Source organism: Phoca vitulina, unplaced genomic scaffold (genome assembly GCF_004348235.1).
Source record: "Phoca vitulina isolate PV1807 unplaced genomic scaffold, GSC_HSeal_1.0 scaffold111, whole genome shotgun sequence".
Taxonomy (NCBI): domain Eukaryota; kingdom Metazoa; phylum Chordata; class Mammalia; order Carnivora; family Phocidae; genus Phoca; species Phoca vitulina.
The window spans coordinates 567535-589003 of NW_022589814.1; the positions used below are offsets into that span (position 1 = coordinate 567535).

General features: G+C 37.9%; 1 protein-coding gene across 3 annotated transcripts in view; it reads left to right on the forward strand.

Annotated features, from left to right (window-relative positions):
- The window catches only part of FAM120C (family with sequence similarity 120C), a 103780-nt gene that overhangs the window by 1443 nt on the left and 80868 nt on the right, over positions 1-21469 (forward strand). For 2 of the 3 annotated variants that reach the window (XM_032398182.1, XM_032398184.1), the window contains exon 2: positions 20749-20995. In XM_032398182.1, coding sequence (XP_032254073.1) covers positions 20749-20995 — 247 coding nt within the window. Of the gene's footprint in view, positions 1-7747; positions 8294-20748; positions 20996-21469 lie in introns of those variants that run through there. The other variant, XM_032398183.1, reaches the window with a different exon arrangement.

The following is a 21469-nucleotide window of genomic DNA, read 5'->3' on the forward strand; positions in this document are numbered from 1 at the left end:
ATGTGATTATGCTTTATGGTACAGACTGTAAGTACAGTATCTGTGTGTTGGGGGGATATCTGTGGGCTAAAAGGGTCAGGGGAGGCTTCCTTGAAGAAGATGGATCTCTAGTTCTTCAGGGATGGGTTGGATTTGAATGGGTTCCGGGTTTGGGAGGGCTGCTTTTAAGTGGGAGAAAGAGAATCAGTAGAAGCAAAAAGGAATAGCAAGCATGTGAGGCCCCATGGGCAGTTAAGTCCAATCTCTGCATGTAGTTGGTCACTGCATATGGGGCCTGGAGAACAGCTTGGCAGCATCCCCAGTTCTTGGCACTGCTCCTATTGCTCTGTTGCTTTCCCATACTCTTAGGTTTCAAGTTCTTACGTGTGGGGAATAGCAAGGCTTGAGAAGTAAAGGAGGTGGGCAGGAAGAAGAAAAAGTAGTACAGGGTTGGGTAGGACAAAACCTCAAAACCATTTTCCAACCAAGGCTCTTGGGTATGTGGTCACAATTGGAAGACAGAACAGGGAATTGTGAGAATCATAAATGGTCCTGGGTGGAGTAATGTAGAGGAAAAAAAAAATCATCTGAGAGACTGAAAGACCTGCATCAAGAAGCTTGCAGTGGTCATAGAGTTTGTGGCTACAGTCCATTCATGCTAGAACTCCTTGTGCACATCATCAAATCTGTGCCTGGGCTGGATAGATTATAGCTGTTTTTAATAACAAAAAATCTAGTAAAGAGCTATATCAAACATACAAAGTAGCAAAAGATAATATGACATTCATTTGTTTGCCTTCCTGACTGAACATCTTTCAGTAGAGTCTTCATTCATGACGATTCTTTGCTTTTTGTTTTCATTGCTACCACCCAAGCTTTAAGGACTTTTTACCTCAGTGTCATTATTAACCTGGTTGCTGGTGACAGTGACTAACTGATGGAATGCTTAGTATGTGCCAGGTGCTAATCTATGTGCTTTAACAACAAAATTATTTCATTTGATCCTCACAATAACCTGTGAAGCAATATTATCCCTGTTTTCCAAATGAGGAAACTGAGGCACAGGAGGTTTAGAAAGTTGCCCAAAGTCACCCAGCAATAAATGGCAGAGCTGAGATTCTGGGATTCATGCCCAGGCAATCTGACTCCAGAGCTCATGATCTTAACAGTGGTGCTCTAAGATGAATCTTTCTAAAGTGCCAATGTGATTAGATCCTTCCCATACTCACCTAAAATCTTCCCTGGTTCCTGGGTAAAGACAGGTCGGAGTCATTTATTTATATTCATTTATTGCTTGCTGTAGTCTAGGTACTATGCCTATTGCTGAGGATTCAGAGGTAAAAAAGGGTATTCTCTGTACTTACAGAGGTCAGTTTAGTAAAAGACAAAATCAAATTGCAGATACTGTGAGCTAATTGCAATCGATGAAAACTATGGCCCCTATAGGGGGCATGGTTAATTCTGAATGAGGGTTTGAAAGTTGGGGGAGGCTTCACAGATTTGTGCTGAGCCTTGAAAGAGGGCCGGGAAGGATATAGTTCAGGTAGTGGACAAGGGTGTGGAGACCTAAAATGGCCAGCCATGAGATCTGAATGGATTATGACTGTAGGTTGGCAGGAGAGTTAAACACTGAGTGTGGATTTGTGGTTTCCAGACTTTTTTTTTGTTCATGCACCCCATCGATCAAAAGTTTTGAGAAGCAGCCTTACTATGGCCTACCAAAATTCTCTATCACACATAGTCTTATTTTTAAAATCCCAACAGAGTGAAAATGGTAGAATCTCAGTAGTAGGTATTTGCGTGCTCACTGCAAAATTTCAACTTTGCCATATGTTTGAAGTTTTTTGTAATATGATATTGGGGAAAAAATTCCCAACAGTCCTCTTCAGTCCTGAGAACTACCATTTGGGGAATATATAAATCTTATTCCCTATGCTAGATTGTAAACAAATTCTTTGATCCTTTCATATTCTCCATAATGTTTTGTATATTTTGGGTTTAGGATATGTTTTTTTTTCCCCTGAATGAATAGGTCAGTAATTCTAAGAGAGTGGGGGCGCCTGGATGGCTCAGTCGTTAAGCGTCTGCCTTCGGCTCAGGTCAGGATCCCAGGGTCCTGGGATCGAGCCCCGCATCAGGCTCCCTGCTCAGCGGGAGGTCTGCTTCTCCCTCTCCCACTCCCCCTGCTTGTGTTCCCTCTCTCCCTCTGTCTCTCTCTGTCAAATAAATAAATAAAATCTTAAAAAAAAAAAGTAATTCTAAGAGAGTGGATTGTAGGGTTAAAAAGTGTGTAGTGTGGCTCTTAATATAGTGGATTTAAGACTGGCTCCAAAATCACGTATGTAAAGTATCTGTAGTTGTTATCAGTGAATGAAGTTCTCTTTCCTGGTTCTGGTTGGTGATTTTTGTTGTTGGAGTGATGGAGAGCTTCCTGGTTTATAGTACAGACTTAAAAGGTATTGGTTAATAACTGATTGTGGTTTGCCTTTATAGAGGAATATTCCACTCTCTTGAAGATAGCAGTTTTTCACTTGGATGATCTGCATGGTTACCATTTCTTTCAACTGAACTGCTAAGTGCTTCAGAACAAAACCCACTACTTTATTTCTCCTCCCCTTGGTTTTGTTCTTCAGCCTAGGCCACAAAATTGGTCTTTATTCCTAATATCATTTTCATTTGTAATTGAGAAAATAAAGGTGGAGGGATTAAATAAAAGATAAATTGTTGGGTTGTCCGTTTAGCTTTAGACAACATAAGACTTCCCATGAAAAGATTCAGTGTATATTATTGGCGTGAACTTTGTCTTTTGGTTTCACTGGTATGTTCTGCAAACCTTTGTAAGTGGTAGTCGTTAATGGCAGGAAAATTAAGTAAACTGACCAGTTGCTAGCCTGATATCTTCCTAAGGGTCTCAAAAGTAGAGCAGCCAAAAGCAGTTTTAGATTGTAGTTTGGGAGATGACATGGGGTGGTTCTGGGAATGAATGCTTTGTTTTAATGGTTACTGTATATTAGAAAAAAAAGAGAACACATCAAACCCACCACTTCACAGTTACAATTCTTTAGAATGGGACCAATTAAAGAAAAATGAGTTGATTTAAAGAAAAGTGTTAAGCTGCAATGCTTGGATGTGGCAGAAATGTTGGTGGTACACGAACGATCAAAGTTTTGAAAAGTCTGACCAAGAGCTGATGTCATTTTATGCTTCCACAATGGCTGCTATGCTTCTGTATTATTTATTTACCCTCAGTCATAGACACATCCTGAAAAGTCAGTGACACTTTTTTTTTTTAAAGATTTTATTTATTCACTTGAGACACAGAGATACAGAGAGGGAGAGAGAGAGAGCATGAGCAGGGAGAGAGGCAGAGGGAGAGGGAGAAGCAGGCTCCCCGCTGAACCAGGAGCCTGATGTGGGGCTCGATCCCAGGACCCTGGGATCATGACCTGAGCCGAAGGCAGACACTTAACCATCTGAGCCACCCAGGCGCCCCAGTCAGTGACACTTCTAGGCGCTCTAATGGTAGGAAAAATGATTATAATAATAACTACTACTACTTCTTGAGCACCAAGTTGTACATAAAGTGCTTTTTAATATCTCATTTATTCCTCACAAGCTTGCAAGAATGCACAGTATTCTTCCCATTTAACAGTTGAATAACTGAGGTACAAAGAGGTGAAATGATTTTTCTTTGGTCTGTACACTGTTAAGTGCTGGATAAAAATTCTTGTTCTGGGTCTGTGTTGCTTAAAGCCCCTTTCCACAATTCCACCACACTATTTCCTTCTTTTTGTATATTCTTGTGTAAGATTGTGCACTTTTATTGGCCAGATAATATGCATAAATACATGAAGAAAAACAATAAGAAGTCAACTTGTTGAGCATGTAGTTTGTGCCAGCATTGCTAAATGTGCAATATTACCAATATAAAGCACATGTGTACGCTAAGTGCCAAGTGAATGAGTCATAGCAGTCTCTTTCTTTTTTGAATTTTCAGTCTCTCCCTCTCTGGTTTCTTGCACTTACAGCATAAACAAGTAACCTTTAAACAACAAAAACTTTGCCTTTACTTTGCTATTCCCTTAAGCCATTATCCTTATCCCATTCTTCCCTTTTAACCATTATTTATGAACAAAGAAGACTGTATTAATTCCCATTCCCTAGCCTATTGCCACTTAATAGCTGATGGCACCATTCTCAGGCTGCCACATCCATTTCCACTCTTATCCGTTTTTGGTCCTCTTTGAGATAATTGACACTATTGAGCCATCCTTTCCTTGAATTGCCTTCCTTCAATTTCATAATGCTGCTCACTTCTGGTTCTCTTTATAAGTGTCTAGTTCTTTCTCCTTTCCTAAGTTACTCCTGCTCCTTTGCCTGCTTCCTTAAGCCTTGGTGCTTTTAAGGCTTCTGTCCTAGTCCTATTCTATATTCATTTCCTGAGCAATCTTATCCATTATTATGGCTTTAAATACTAACTATATTCTGATGATTTCTATAGCTCTTTCTCTACCCCCAAGCTGTCTCATGAGCTTTTGACATACCTTTTCAGCTCTACTGCTCAATGTGTTATAGGTCACTTAACCTTAAAAATACTCAAGATGGAGCTTATTATTTTCCTCCAGAACTTGTTCTATTCCCAGTATTCTCTTTTTGTTTGAACGCTGTCTTTTTTCTATTTCCAGCCAGAGATGATGGAGTCTTTAATTCTTTACTCTCCTGTCACTTCCCGTATCTACTTGGTTACCTGGTCCTGTCACTTCTACCTCAGAAATGTCTCCTGAGTCCAGCCAGTTCCATCCCATTGCCTTATTCCAAGCTGCCATCATTTCTTATCTGAACCATGAAAATAGCTTAACTTTTTCCTTTACCATTTTCTGGACTATAGTCCCTCTTAAACATTGCTGTCAGGGATACCATCCTGAAGACCAAAGCTGACTTCGTTATGTGCCCAAAGATGCCCACTGGCTGCTTTTTGCCTACCCTCCCGAGTCCAGACTTCTCAGCATGGCAGACAGGGCCTTTTACAGTATGATTCCAAATTCTCTCCAGCCTTACTTGGTACTTAGCTCTGCCCACACCTGTTCCAACCATTGGAATGTCCCAACCATCCTGAACTTTTTAGTTTTCCTAGGCTTACAGTGTGCTCACCTAGTGCTTTGCCTATTTTACTCTCACTCTTGCAGAGCAAATTCCTGCATATTGCTCAAAAGTTATCACTATGAATCTTTCCCAGTCAACATCAATAATGTGCTGCCCAAGTGCTCTTTAATTACCTCTCATTTTTTCTCTTTCATGGTATTTTCATATCACATTTAGTTCTTTTTTTTCCATGCAGTACACTACATCCCCAGAACTTACTTACTTTATAACCTGAAGTTTGTATATAATTCTCTTTTAATTGAATTCCAAGAGGGCAGGGATTTGCTTCCAGGGCTTGACACATTGTATACAATAATGGTTGTTGGGAGAGAGAGATTGGTTGATTGACCATAGAGAGCTTTAAAGGTCAGATGAGGAAGAATTTAAAATCAGTGTTTTATAATGTTATATATTAATTCCATGTAAATCAACTTAAATTCCAAATGGAATTGCAAAACTCTGTTAAGTAAGTTTGGTAGCTGCTTAGCAATATATTTATAGAATAAATTCCCTCTTGGTGGTAGTAATAATAGCTACCACATGGGCTGGGTACCTTACATAGGTTCATTATACCATTTAATCCTCATAACCACCCCTCAGGATATGTATTAATCTCCCTTTTTTATGGCTAAAATAAAAACAGACTCAGCATAGCTACTGGCCTGAGGTTGCACTGCTAGAACATGGTTGAGCCAAGATACAAACCTAAATATATTTGACACCAGAATCCTTCATCTTTTAACATATTGTAAAACAGTATAGTTGCATTTTATTTATTTTTATTTTTTTGCATTTTAAATTAAACTTTTTCCAGAACATGTTTCTTACTTACATTTAGTTTGGAGTAGCGTAATGGCTAAGAGCACAGAACTTGGAACCAGATTGCCTGGGTTTAAATTCTTGTTCTTACATAAACTTAGGAAAGTTAGCCTCTCTGTGCCTCAGTTTCTTCATCTGGAAGAGGAGGGTGGTAATAATACCTGCATCACACATTTTGTTGTGAGTCTTAATGACTTAACATAAGTGCTTATAACATTACATGGCACACAGTAAATGCTATATAAATGCCAGCAACTATTACTTTGAACAAAGTATCTTGTATGCCAAGTTGGTTGAATATGGATCATTTTACCCTCATGCTTTAAGATTAACATGACATGGCATGCAGGGTCCTTCATGATCTGCCTGCCATTCTCTGGCCTCATTTCACCCCATTTGTCTTATCAGGACAGTGAATGGTTTTCAGTTCAAGTAACATTTTTTGAGCATCTACTTTGTGCCAGACCCTATATGCTAGGTACTATGAACAATGGAATTCATTCAACAAATATTTATTGGGCTCCTACTGTATGCCAGGCACAGTTCAAGATTGTGAAGATAAAGTAGTGAACAAAATGGATTTGTGATCTTATGAACTTTACCTTCTACTGGAGAGGACAGACAATAAACAAGATAAAAAGAATGCGTAGTATTTTAGGTGATATAGTAAGTGCTATGGAGGAAAATGAAGCAGGGAAATGAGATAAGGGAGTGTGGATGTCAGGGGGATAGTCTCACTCCCTCTCTCTCTCCAGGACCTTGTTGTCTGGTAGGGGAGACAAGTACGAAAATATAGCATGAGCCCTGAGGATCATTTCTCTGACCCTTGTCATAGGCCCAGGGACGTGGTCAATGGAAGTGGCAGAACCAAGATATGCATACCAGACACCAGAACCCTTGCCCTTTTACCTATACCATGAAGGAAATTACAAAGGTTATGGCAAGGATGGCAGACTGGTGGCCCATAGGCGCATGCATTTTTTTTAAAAGAACTTCATTGATTTTTATTGACCAGTAGTGTTTATCAGAATCTGAAATCAAACAGCAGGTTTGGACTGAATATTAAGGCATCATCTAGTTGGATGATTTTTCACTAACCTCTGTTATTTAACTTGCATTATATGAATACACTTCTTTTTTAAAAAATATGAATTTGTTGCCAGTATTTTAAAAATTGTGAAATGTTACAAAAAAGTCTGACTTTCCAACCACTTGTGAAATATCAGATCCTTTGGCAACATTGATTGCATCCTTTTGCTTAGCCACATGGTCTTCATTTATTGGAATCTCTGCCATTCCATGGTGTCTCCCTGACACAATGACCAAGTGCCTCTTGCCATTCTCTTGCCATTCGTGATTGCGATCTTCTAACAATGGCTCCCAATGATCCCCACCTCCTGGTATTCACACTCTTGTGTTATCTCCCCCCACCCTTGTGTATGTGCTGGACCTAGTGACTTGTTTCTTTTTATTTTTTTAAAGACTTTATTTATTTGAGACAGAAACAGGGCATGAGTGGGGTGGGGGGAGGGGCAGAGGGAGAAGGGGAAGCTGACTCCCGGCTGAGCAGGGAGCCCAATGTGGGGCTCAATCCCAGGACCCTGGGATCATGATCTGAGTCTAAGGCAGACGGTTAACCAACTAAGCCACCCACACGCCCCCCTAGTGACTTGTTTCTCATGAACAGACTACAACAAAGTGATCAGATGTCACTTTCAAGATTAGGTTATAAAAAACTGTGACTTCCATCTTGTTTGCACTCTCTTTTTCTCTCTCTGGCTCTTCTTGCTTGATCACTCTGATGAAGCAAGCTGCCATGTTGTGAGCTGCCCTATGGAGAGGCCCACATGACAAGAAACTGAGGGCAGCCTCCAACTAACAGCCAGTGAGGAACTGAGGCCCTCAGTCCAACAACCTGCAAGGAACTGAATCCTGCCAACAGCCAAGTGAGTGAGCTTGGAAGCGGATCCTTCCCCAGTTGAGCCTTGAGATGACTGCAGCCCCGGCTAATACCCAGATTGCAGCCTGAGCCAGAGGACCCAGTTAAGCCATGCCCATAGATACTATGAGATAATAAATGTTTTTTTAAGCCACTAAGTTTTTGGGGTAATTTGTTACATAGAAATAGATAATGAAAACACCATTGATTGTTGTACTTTTTTTATAGCAGTTTTGATAAGCATGAAATATTTCTTATGCTCCACATCTGTGAAAAGTGACAAAAAATTATAGAAGAAGGTCACATTTAAAAATCATAATTTTTTTTTAATTCAGTGACAAGGGATTGTTGTGCTCTAGTGAAAAGAGCGAATGAGTTGAAGTCCAAAGACTTGGATTCAGGTCACTAGTTGGATCTTGGGTAATTTATTATTTAATTTTGAAGACCTTCATTTATAAAATGGATAAGGAAGTAATACTGTGTTTCCCAGGACAGTCAAAAGAACTACTGGATATAATGTATGTGAAACATACTTGACATATGTGTTACTTCATATTAATTTCAGTCCCTCCTGTGTTTCCATAGTACTCTTTACGTATTTCCATTGGCTTGTACCATATATTGTGATTATCTGTTATATGCAGGTAACTTGATGGAAGGGACCATATTTTATTCATCTTTGCATCTCCTTACACAGTATTTGGACACATACCAAGTGTGCAAAAAACATTGGTTGACAGAATGAACGGTTGTTTTGTTAGATAACTAATGAGATTTTAAAAACACTAAAATATGCTTCCAATTCTTAACCAAGGTATCTTTCAACTTTGGGAAACTTCCTTTTGCCAATTTGTACATAGGCAGGCATGTCTATAAAGAGGACAATTTCTACAGATAAATCTTCATATAAGGTCACTGTGTAAGGCTTAAATTTGGTCTATTGAACAATTCTTAACACAGCCAAAGCATCTGAACCAGAACTATAAGAGTAGACTAATCCATCTTCTGGGCACTCTTATATCACAAAGAATACACTTAAGTCTACATACATCTTTGCCCTAAGGCAAGAAGCAATCATGGGGCTTGAGGCATCGTCTTTTCTCTCTCTCTCTCAAATCAAAAAGCTGGCAGTATCAACTGAAGAAGGTCACATATTCCGCTATATCTAAATAAATTATGTGTTGAAATACTGCAGTTTAAGACACATTTTAAAATAAACCATTGTAAGAAATATGACCAGTATAAAAATGAGGAGTGCTGAAACAAAAAGAATTTTTAAGAGGGCTTGGAATTTCAATAGGCTATGTTTTGGAATACAGACAGAACAAGTGATACTGCTATGAAATGCATTTATATAGTAAATGAAGAATTTGCCAGGGCTTGAAAGTCTTTTGTAGGTGGTGGTTTAAGAAAAGAGTGTCTGTTGAGTACAGCAGAAATTACATCATAAGCATTTGTAAAGATAGGAAATACTGTTGCTCAGGATGTTAAAGATTGGTAGATGAACACTTTTGGGACAAATTGGGTCAAGAAGCTATTTGTGAAGTTTTAGATTGCAGCTGGTTATAAGAGATCTAAACACTACCCAAATAGCTATACACTTAACTATGTGCCTAGCCAGTAGTTCTCAAAGTATGGTCCCTGACCAACAGTACAGTTCCAGGTCACCTGGAAACTTAGAAATGCAGATTCTTAGGCCCTAGTCCAGACCTACTGGATCAGAAACTGGATATGGGGCTTGTCAATCTGTTTTAACAAGCCCTCTAGCTGATTCTGATACACCCTAAAGTTTGAGAACAACTGCACCTAGATATAATTCATGTGATAAGAATTTTGGTGGAATCTAACTCTTTTGGACTTGGAGCCTGTGACAGGTACATTCAGAAATACCTGGGTTTTGTGTGTTGAGGAAACTCTTGAAATTTTTAGTATAGCTTGGTCAAAATTATGACTACAGATAGTGCTTCTGCAGTAGTGTTACTCTTGGGCTCAGAATACTTCAATTTGAAGCAGAAACACTTTATAAGGCCTTAAAGCTTTTCATTGTGTCACTGCTTAGGGATTCAGTTTTTGTGCAGAAATGTTCAAAATGAATCATGTCAGGATCTAGTGGTTAACGTTGTGGTTTACACCAAACACAGTTGAATACTTTGATTTATTAGATGCACGTTATAGAAATCTGACCTATTATATATAGATTGATTGGCTTAGTTGAGGCATGGTACCGAAGATACTGAAAAAAAAAAGACTTATTTGGCATCCAAAGGGCATTCGGTATATTAGCAAAGACTGAAATAAAATATTTGACCTGTTTAGTTGACACTGCAACTCATCTAGGCACTCTGAATAAAAGCAGTTTTATTCAAAAATAGCTTCACAAATGCATGGTTGTATTTGCTCATTCCTAGCAAAATTATGCCTTTGGGAAACTCATTTGGCATGTGATAAACTGGCTGACTTTACTGTGCTGAAATTGGTTTCCAAGAAATGAAAGTGATGGCCTGAACTACATCCCCAAAATTGCAGAATTTTCTGTTGCATTCCAGGAAAGGCTCTCTGGTATTATATTTTATGAAAAGGAACTAATATTGTTCAGTTAGCCTTTCTCAATGTTTATGGCGTGAAAGAAGAGCTACAATGGAGATACTGAATTACTGTGTGATGGTACTGAAAATGAAGCATGATATCATTGGAATACCAGAATTCTACAAATATCTTGGGAGTTGTTACCCTAAATATAAAAAAAGCACTGTGCAAAATGTCTGTTAAGAAATGCCTACATTTCTAAACAGCTGTTTTCCATTATGAAATAGGATAAAATTAATCATTTCCAATGAAAGGACCAAAAGCTAAATTCTTTACTGCACATCCTAACACAAAAATATAAGACCTAACATTGACCTCTTGGCACATAAGAAAGGCATCAGACCTCCTGTTCCAAGTTAAAGGAGAATAAATCACACACACAAATGTAATGATGAACTTTTTCTATTTTTGTATCAGGCTTTCTGATTTTTCAATCCTGAAAATTTGCTTTGGGCAGAACAGGTGCCTATACTGGTATCTACTTGTCTCAATGATTTCTAAGGACCTACAGAGAGTAGTACACACCATAGGCTTCATCTCTGCAAAATAAACAGACTTTAATTTATTTCATAACCACTTTTTCAGATCCTGCATGCAAGGTATTTTATATAAGTAATTTCTAAGTCTTTTTTTAATTTAAAGTGAATTAGCCAACTTATAGTACATCATTAGTTTCAGATGTAGTGTTCAGTAATTTATCAGTAGTAATTTCTAAGTCTTAAAATCAGGAATTTGCAAAATCTCGACTTTATAGATGAAGAAGCTAAGTGACTTGCCCATGACTTACCCATCACTGGGATTTAAGCATAGGTCCACTAGATGCTGAAATTCCTGCTGTATCTTCTGATGATAGAAGTTATTCTCAAAGTAGTCTCCAGCCCCCAAATGAACCACACCAGATTTTTAAAAATCTAATAGTAATTAATAGCCTAATAGTAATTAAGGTTACTAAAATTGGGTATTTGCAAATTAAAATTAGCACCTTTATAGCCTTTACTAAACACTGGATCAGTATTCTGTCTCCAACTTGATGGAGATATTTAATAGCAAAGACTCTACAATGCATGTGTATGTAGATGAGATTCCTACAGTCAGGAGAGAAGGCCACTTTGTTGATGTTGCCTTGAATTGGCTTTGGGTTTTTTTTATTGCTGCTATTCTTATTTTTGAGTTCTATATTCTTTAGCTTCATGACTATCAGTTTGGTCTCTTAATAGTTGTTGGGCTACACAGTGTGTAGTGATGAAAATTTGTTTCAGTAGTAGTTTTGGTCTGCATTTTTTCAGTAGTTAGACTCCAAGGCACAAAGGCCTTGCAGCTAAAATATAAACTGTCTATATTTCTATTGCTAAAGCAGACTTAAACATAATCCACCCCTCCCCTTGACTTTTCTTATAAAGTGAAATGAGACATTAAACTTTCCTCAGAGAGTTGTTTTCCCTTGAGTTTTATAAATAAGCGTTGCTTCCTCTAGAAAGCATTGCCCCATTGACTGGTTAGATGCCTTTCCTCTATGTTTCCATGGCACCCTATGGTTATAACTTCTTAACATGTATATTGAGTGTCTTACTGTGTGCTCTCTGCATCCTGGCACTTAGAAGGCCCTCAATTCATATTTGTTGTACTGAACAGTGAGCTAGCAATTAAAAGCTATAGGCAGTTGTTCAGAATCTCAACTCTTGGGACGCCTGGGTGGCTCAGTCGGTTAAGCGTCTGCCTTCGGCTCAGGTCGTGATCCCAGGGTCCTGGGATCGAGTCCCGCATCGGGCTCCCTGCTCCGCGGGGAGCCTGCTTCTCCCTCTGCCTCTGTCTCTCTCTCTCTCTCTGTCTCTCATGAATAAATAAATAAAATCTTAAAAAAAAAAAAAAAAAAAAAGAATCTCAACTCTTCCTTTTTTTAAAGTTCAAATGTGCTTCTTTTCTGAGTAGTTGTTTGGGTATGTTGTTTAAGCTCACCTAAATCATTTTAGTCTTCTGAAAAATTGCAAGGTTAACAAATAACTGAATCAGTTTGAGCCAGGGACTGGAAGTCATTCTGCTTACAGGTGGCAGCAGTCATCACACATGGAAATGGAGCCAGGGTACTCAGCTGTTCTGAGGGGTATTGTGGCTGGAAGACTTCTTCCTTGCCCTGGTCAGGATTTAATTGCCTTCAGTTAACTCTAGATGATATTTTGCTAAAAAATAAATTGCCATGCTGTGTGATATGTCTAGACATCACTGTTTCTTAAACTTGCCTCATTATGACAATCACCTGGGGTTCTTGAAAGTGGCTTAAGTGTTCATTGTTGGATGAATGAATAAAGAAAATATGGTGTATACATACAGTAGAATACTATTCAGCCTTAAAAAAGGAAATCCTGCCATTTGGGACAACAGGGATGAACCTGGAGGACGTTATACTAAGTGAAATAAGCCAGACGCAGAAGGACAAATACTCCAGGATAGAGCTTGTATGAGGAATCTAAAATTGTCTCTCATAGAAGCAGAGAGTAGAATGGTGGTGGCCAGGAACTGTCAGGAGGGAGTATTGGGGAAGTATTAGTCAAAGGGTACAAATTTTGATTATACAAGACAAATGAGTCCTAGAGATCTGCACAGCATAGTGCCCATGATTAACAATACTGTATTGGGTACTTAGAACTTTGCTAAGACAGTAGATCTTATTTTAAGTGCTTTTATCACAAAAAATAAGAGGGCAGGAGGAAACTTTTGGAGGTTATGGATATGTTTATGGCATAGACTGTGGTGATGATTCTTATCTCTAAACTCAAATTGTATACATTAATTATGTACAGCTTTTTGTATGTCAATCATACCTCAGTAAAATGGTTTAAAAAATATATTCCCAGCCTAGCCCTAGATCTACTTAATCATACTCCTCAGAGGAGAGGCTTGGAATAAGTATTACCTTCAGCGAATGGAGGTAAAAGGACTACAGGCATACCTCATTTTATTGCCCTTTGCTTTATTGCATTTCAGATACTGCTTTTACAAACTGGGGATTTCTGACAACCCTGCATCAAGTCTGTTGGTGCCATTTTTCCAACAGCATTTGCTCACTTCCTGTTTCTGTGTCACATTTTGGTAATCCTCACAATATTTCAGACTTTATCATTAATATATTTGCTATAGTGATCGGTAATCAGAGAGATCTTTGATGATACTATAGTCATTGTTTTGGGGCATCACAAACCTTGCCAATATAAGATGGCAAGCTTAATAAATGTTGTGTGTGTCCTGACTATTCCACTGACCACCCATTCAGCTTCCCTATTCCCTGAGACATAAGAATACTAAAATTAGGCCAGTTAATAACCCTACAATGGCCTCAGGTATTCAAGGGAAAGGAAGAGGCACTGCGTCTCACTTTGAATCAGAGGCTATAAATGATTGAGCTTAGTGAGGAAAACATTGAAAGCTGAGATAGGCCGAAAGCTAGGCCTCTTCTGCCCACAAGGTAGCCACATTGTGAATGCAAAGGAAAAGTTCTTGAAGGAAATTAAAAATGCTACTCTACTGAACACATGAATGATAAGTGAAACAGCCTTATTGCTGATATGGAGAAAGTTTGAGTGATCTGGATCAAGCCAGCTCCAACATTCCCTTAAGACAAAGCCTAATCCAGAGCAAGGCCCTAACTCTCCTTAATTCTAGGAAGCTACAGAAGAAAAGTTTGAAGCTAGCAGAGGTTGGTTCGTAACATTGAAGGAAAGAATCCATCTCCAGAACATAAAAGTGCATGGTAAAGCAGCAAGTGCTGGTTTGGAAGCTGTGGCAAGTCATCCAGAAGATCTAGGTAAGGTAATTCATGAAAGAGGCTACATTAGACAGGTTTTCCATGTAGGTTAAATAGCCTTCTATTGGAAAAAGATGCCATCTAGGACTTTCATAGCTAGAGAGGAGAAGTCAATGCCTGGTTTCAAATATACAAAGGACAGGCTAACTTGTTAGGGGCCAATGCAGCTGGTAACTTTAAGGTGAAGCCAGTGCTCATTTACCATTCTGAAAATCCTAGGGCCCTTAAGAATTATGCTAAATATACTCTGCCTGTGCTCTATAAATGGAAACACAAAGCCTGGATGACACCACATCTGTTTACAACATGGTTCACTGAGTATTTTAAGTTGAGACCTACTGCTCAGAAAAAGAATCCTTTCAAAATATGACTGCTCATTGACGGTGCACCTGGTTATCCAAGAGCTCTGATGGAGATATACATAAGATAAATGTTATTTTCATGCTTTCTAACACAGCACCCATTCTGCAGCCCATGAATCAAGGAGTAATTTCAATTTTCAAGTCTTGTTATTTAAGAAATTTTGTAAGGCTATAGCTGCCATAGATAGTGATTCCTCTGATGGATCTGGGCGGAGTAAACTGAAAATCTTCTGGAAAGACTTGACTATTCTAGATGCCATTAAGAACATTCATGATTCATGGGAAGAAGTCAACATATCAACATTATCGAGAGTTCAGAAGAAGTCGATCCCAACCCTCATGGATGATTTTGAGGTGTTCAAGACCAACAGCAGAAGTACTTGCGGACATGGTAGAAATAGCAGGAGAACTGGAATTGGAGGTGGAACCTGAAGGTGTGGCTGAATTGCCATGATCTCATGATAAAATTAACGGGTGAGGAGTTCCCTTTTATGGATGAGCAAAGAAAGTGGTTTCTTGAGATGGAATGTGCTCCTGGTGAAGATGCTGTGAAGAATGTTGCAATGATAAACAGTTTAGAATATGACATAAACTTAGTTGATAAGCAGTGGCAGGATTTGAGGGACTGACTCCACTTTTGAAAGAGATTTTACTGTGGGTAAAATGCTTTCAAATGGCACCAGGTGCTACAGAGAAATCATTCCTGAAAGGAAGAGTTAATTGATGGGGCAAACTTTATTATTGTCTTAAGAAATTGCCACAGCCACCCCAGCCTTCAGCATCCACCACCCTGATCAGCCAGCAGCCATCAACATCGAGGCAAAACCCTTCACCACCAAAATGATTATGACTTGTAGCTCAGATGATTGTTAGTATTTTTTAACAATAAAGTATTTTTATACTAACGTATGTACTTTTAGACATAATGCTATTGCACACTTAATAGACTACAGTATAGTGTAAACATAACTTTTATATGCACTGGGAAACCAAAAAATTCATTTGACTTGCCTTATTGAAATACTTGCTTTATTGCAGTGTTCTGGAACTGAACCCACAATATCTCTGAGGCATGCCTGTATTACTTTTCACCATACACCTTTCTGTATTCTTTGATTTCTTTTTTACCTGGAGTATGTTCTTTTATTCAGTTGTAATTTATCTTTTGAATTAAGTATTGCAATTCATGTTATAAAAATTCAAAAGGTACAAAAGGATATATGATAAAATCTCCCCTTCACCCCATCCCTAGTCACTAGATTATTTTCTCCAGAGTTGACTAGTATCAGTTAGTTGTGTATTATTCCAAAGTTATTATGCCTATGAGAGCAAATACTTATAAATACTTGCTATGCACACACCATAAATATACCTTTCAAAAAATGGTAGCATACTATACATAATTTGTACTTTGCTTTTTTATTTACTATATCATGCTGATTTTTCCATGTGAGTACATAAGAATTTTGTCCTTATTTTTTATGGTTCCACCCTATTCCATTGTATGTATATGTTATAACTTATATAACTAGTCTCTTATTGATGGGCAGTTAATTAGATTTTTTCCAGTTTTCAGCTGTTACAATAATGCTATAATGAATACTTGTACAGTTGCAGTGCTCTTGCTTATACCTAAGTACTTGCATTGTTCCAAGTACTTCACATATCTAAAAGATAAATCCATAGAAGCAAAATTACCGGGTCAAAAGGTATGTGCATTTTTAATTATGACAAATCTTGCCAAGTTTTTCTCCATAGAGATTGTACCATTTACATACCTACCTTCAATATTTGTGTGTGCCTGTTTCCCTTACCAGTATATTTGGTAATGTTATGGTTGAAATAACCATCTTTCAGTATTGTTTTAATTTTCACTTCTTATCACAAGTGAGTTTGATCATCTTATATGCTTACAATCAATTTGTTTTTCCTTTTTTTGTGAACTGTTTTCTTGTGTTGTTAGGTTTTTTTCTTTTCTGTTAGAGAAATTAGCCCTCTATACTATGAGTTGCAACTCTTTTTGCAGTTTGTCATTTGTCCTTTGTGTTTACTTACATTGGCTTTTCCCAAACAAATGTTTTATTTTTAGTCAAGAGGATTGATCTTCCTCTTTACTGTTCCTGGGTTTTCTCTTATACATAAACTTTCCCCACTCTGAAATTATATTTAAAAAATCCTCATGGAATCTTCTGTTATTTTTATGGTTATCCTAATTAAAATGTGAGGAATGGATCTATCTTATTCTCAAATAAATGTCCAGTTATCCCAACATAATCTGTAGAATAATCCATATTACCTTTGTAATTTAAAAAGTGAGTTATGGTTTTTGCAACAAATAAATGGCATTTAATAAAGGCAACTGTTATAAATTAAGATACTTAGGAGCCATATCAACCAAATGGAGCATGTGGACCCTATTTGGATCCTGATTTGAACAAACCAACTGTCGAAAGACATTTTTAAGGTAATCTTGGAAAATAGAGTAGGGACTGGATATTAAGATATTAAGAAACTTGTTAACTTCAGTGAAATGATAGTTTTGTTTGTTATTTTTAAACTCTTCATCTGTTACAGATAAAGAATGAAGTAGTATAGGTGATTTGATATCTGGAATTTGCTTGAAAGTATGCCAGAAATGACCAACAATCATATGAAAAGATGTTCAACATCACTAATTATCAGAGAAATGCAAATGAAAACAATGAGATATCACCTCATACTCATTAGGATGGCTACTATAAAAAAAGAACAGAAAAGAAGTGTTGGTGAGGTTGTGGAGATGTTAGAACCTTGTGCATTGTTGGTGGGAATATAAAATGGAGTAACCTCTATGGAAAACAATATGGAAGTTCTTTTTAAAAATTAAAAATGAAACTACTATGTGATTCAGCAGTTTCACTTCTGAGTATTTACCCAAAAGAACTGAAAACAGGATTTTGAAGAGATATTTTTACATCTGTGTTTATAGCAGTGCTAGTCATAATAGCCAAGAAGTGGAAGCAACCCATAAGTCCATTGATTAATAGAGGAAGAAACTGTGCTATGTACATAGAATGGAATATTAATTCAGCCTTAAAAAGGAAGGAAATCCTGTCACATACTACAATGTGAGTGAACCGCAAGGACATTATGTTAAGCGAAATAAGTCGGTCATAAAAAGACAAATACTGTATGATTCCACTTATATGAGGTATCTAAAGTAGTCAAATTCATAGAAAAGTGGAATGGTGGTTGCCAGGAGCTGGGGGAGAGGTGAAAATGGAGAGTTGTTTAATGGGTATAGAGTTTCAGATTTGTAAGATTAAAAAGTTCTGGAAATGTGTTTCACAACAATGTGATTAAACCTAACACTATTGAACTATACACTTAAAAATGGTTAAGATGGTAAATTTTATGTGGTTTTTTAGTCATGATTTAAAAAGTGCATTTAAAAATGCCAGAACAAAAGGGGTGCATAGTAGATGAAACAAGAATGACTCAACATTGATAATGGTTGAAACAGGATAATGATATCATAGGGGTTCATTAACGGTATTTCCTTTACCTTTGTGTATTTAAAATTTTCCATAATAAGTTTTACAAGTGAGGTTTAGGGAGCATAGGCTTTGTAGACAGAGCTGAATTTGAATTCTAGTTCCGGTTTTTAATATATATAATTTACATAATACCGTAAAATTTACCATTTTTAAAAAGATTTATTTAGAGAGAGAGAGCACATACATGTGAGTAGTGGGAGGGGCAGAGGGAGAGAAAGAATCCTTAAGCAAACTCCCCACTGAGTGCTCGATCCAGGACCCTGAGGTCATGACCTGAGCTGAAATCGAGAGTCGGCCGCTCAACTGACTGAGCCACTCAGGCACCCCAAAATTTACCATTTTTAAGTGTATAATTAACTTGTATTCACAGAGTTGTGCAACTATGATCATTGTCTAATTTTTAAAGCCCCAAAAGGAAACTCAGTACCTTCTAGCAGTCATTCTTCATTTCCCTTTTCCCCCAGTCCCTGGAAACCACTAATCTATTTTTTCCTCTCAATGGATTTTCCTATTCTGGAAAATTCATTTAAAAGGAATCGTGTAATATGTGGCCTTTTTGTCTGGCTTCTTGTACTCTATAGTGTTTTTAAGTTCATTTATGTTAGCATGAATCAGTACTTTATTCCTTTTTATAGCTAAATAATATTCCCTTGTATGGTTATACCACAGTTTAGCCATTTTTTCTGTTGATGGATATTTGGAATGCTCTATGGCCCTAAGCATGGCACCTTGCTTCTCTGAGCCTCAGTTTCCTCATCTGTAAGATGGGACTTATAACACCTACATGATCTGATTGTGATGAAGAGAGGGAAAGTACCATACCTAGCACTATGCCTGGTACAGATGGATGCTCAATGAGTGACTTGTATGAGAGGTATGCTGGAACAAACTATCACCAGGGGACAGCATAAAACTATACTCCTACTCTGACCCAATTGGAGTTCATCATAACTCTAGCTGTAAATATGTTGCAGTACAAAGTAAGGATATTTGGTTCCTTTGCTTTGAAACAAACATACACACGTTGCTTTGCTGTGTGCTTATCAGTGTCCCTCCCCTTGTGGATTTAATGTGTGACATGACTGTCTGCTGTGGCTAGTCTCTTTCCATAGCCTAGCAGAAGCTTAATGCATTGAAACTCCTGTCAGACTCCAGAAAACTACCATTATTTTGTAATTTAAATGAAAAAAAAATAGGTCAGTTGAGTTCCACAAAAATACTTAGGTCCATGGGTTCTAGAGCCAAAATCCAGTCTTTGTTCCTTCCGGCCATGCGACCTTAGGAATAGCAGTGTAAAAATGGGGATGATAATAATAATAGTTATGGCCTTATGTGATTGAATATTAAATGAGTTAATGAATGCAGAGTACTTGGAACGCTGCTTAGCACAGAGTATGTATTCAGTATCTGTTAACCATTATTATTCATATTATTATACCCCAGGTTTTATGTTGGAGCCAGGAATAGATAAATTAAGTCTCTGCAGTCAAGGAAGTTAGCGTGGTATAACCAGTATGCAGATTATTTCAGTATGCTCTAAGTGCAAGGATAGAGACATGCATAGGAAGGGCACTTAAGCATCTGCCTCTATTACATGAAAAACAGTGCTCTCCAGGAATAAGCCTGGTACAGTGGAAATTAGTGCATTCTGGAGTCAGAACAGCCTGGGTTTGAATCCTGTGTACACTCATTCATAATGCAGCTTTAGGGGCAGCCAACCTCTCATAGTCTTAGTTTTCCCGTTTCTAAAGTGGGGTGAAGTTTCTGACCTCTACCTGCTGGAAGTGCCCTATATGGGTGCTCTGTGGTCTAAGATGTTCCTAAGAAAGCAAGCAAGGATTTTTTTTTAAAGATTTATTTATTTATTTTATAGAGACAGTGGTGGGTACACGTGAGTTGGGGGAGGGAGAGACTCTTTAAGCAGCCTCCCCGCTGAGCACAGAGCCCAACCTGGGGCTCGATCTCACGACCCATGAGATCATGACCTGAGCCGAAACCAAGAGCCAGAGGCTTAACCAGCTGAGCCACCCAGACACCCACGAGCAAGGATTTTTTTAAAAGGTGTTAGATTAAAAAAAAAAAAGGAGTTAGATGAACTTAGATTCTGTTATTTAACCTTTCTGTGTCTATTTCTACATATAAGTTTTTTCATCCATATCTACCTTGCTCATGGTTGTTCTGACAATGAGATAATGTATGTAAAGTATATGTGGCATATAGAAGGTGTTGAGCAATAAATAATAGCTTTATTATCTTTCTAACAAAGATATCTTCTGTTATTGTGTGAAGTGGAAACTTAAGTAATATATACCATGTTAATTTCAGTATTCTCTTGAAATGCCTCATACCACAGTTTCATGAAAGGACTGGGCATTTCAATGAATACATAGATAATACTGTCTTTATAGTAGGAATAATCAAGTTTGAAGCTGGGGGAGACTTTTTTTTTTTTTTTGTAGAGTATTGTGTTCAGCCATGTGTGATCTTAAATTTCAACTATAAAATTTAGTTACTAACCTTCTGGATTTCTAACCAAATATAGCCAGTTTCTGTTGCATGACATGTTCCTCTTTTCTTCCCTCCTAGGTCTTTCAGAGCCTTGAAGACCACCATTTGGAAGTGGTGGCTTTTTTCAGGGAAAATGGCTTCCATGGCCTTCTTGCCCATGATTCCGAGTATGCTCTCTACAATATTCCTTCTTACTACAGTTCCCATGCTCTGAAGCTGAGCTGGAATGGGAAGAATCTCACTACCAATCAGTTCCTGATGCAGGAGGTGGCCAAGCAGCTGGGCTTGAAGCGGATGAATTTTCCCATATTTGCTGCGCTGCTAGGTAGGTATCCAAAGAACAGACTCCAGTGATTGGTAAAATTTCCTCTTCCAATGTTAAGACACGAAGACCAGAGCAATTTAGCCTATCATAATTGAATTTATCTTTTTAAAGTCCACATGCTAAACACTATGCTGGAGAAAACCCAGGAGGCTTTTGGACTTCTTACTAGAAACTCAGCATGTTTGTCTTAGGAATTTAATACAGGACATCCTTGAAAATTACTTCGATTTTTGTAAAACTTTTTTGTTACATTCCATAACTATTTGTGCAGAGTACTGTCTTAGGCCAAATGTTTTACTAGCCCCAGATAGCTTTGGTTCCCCATTCAGAGCATTAGCATTTCTTTCCTACGGTCTCAGTTTAGATGAAGAACACAAATTGTTATATGTGGTTTTTTTTTCTGTTGTGTGAACATTTTATTATGAAAATATCCAAACACACAGCAAAATTGAAAGAATTTGGTAGTGAAAATCC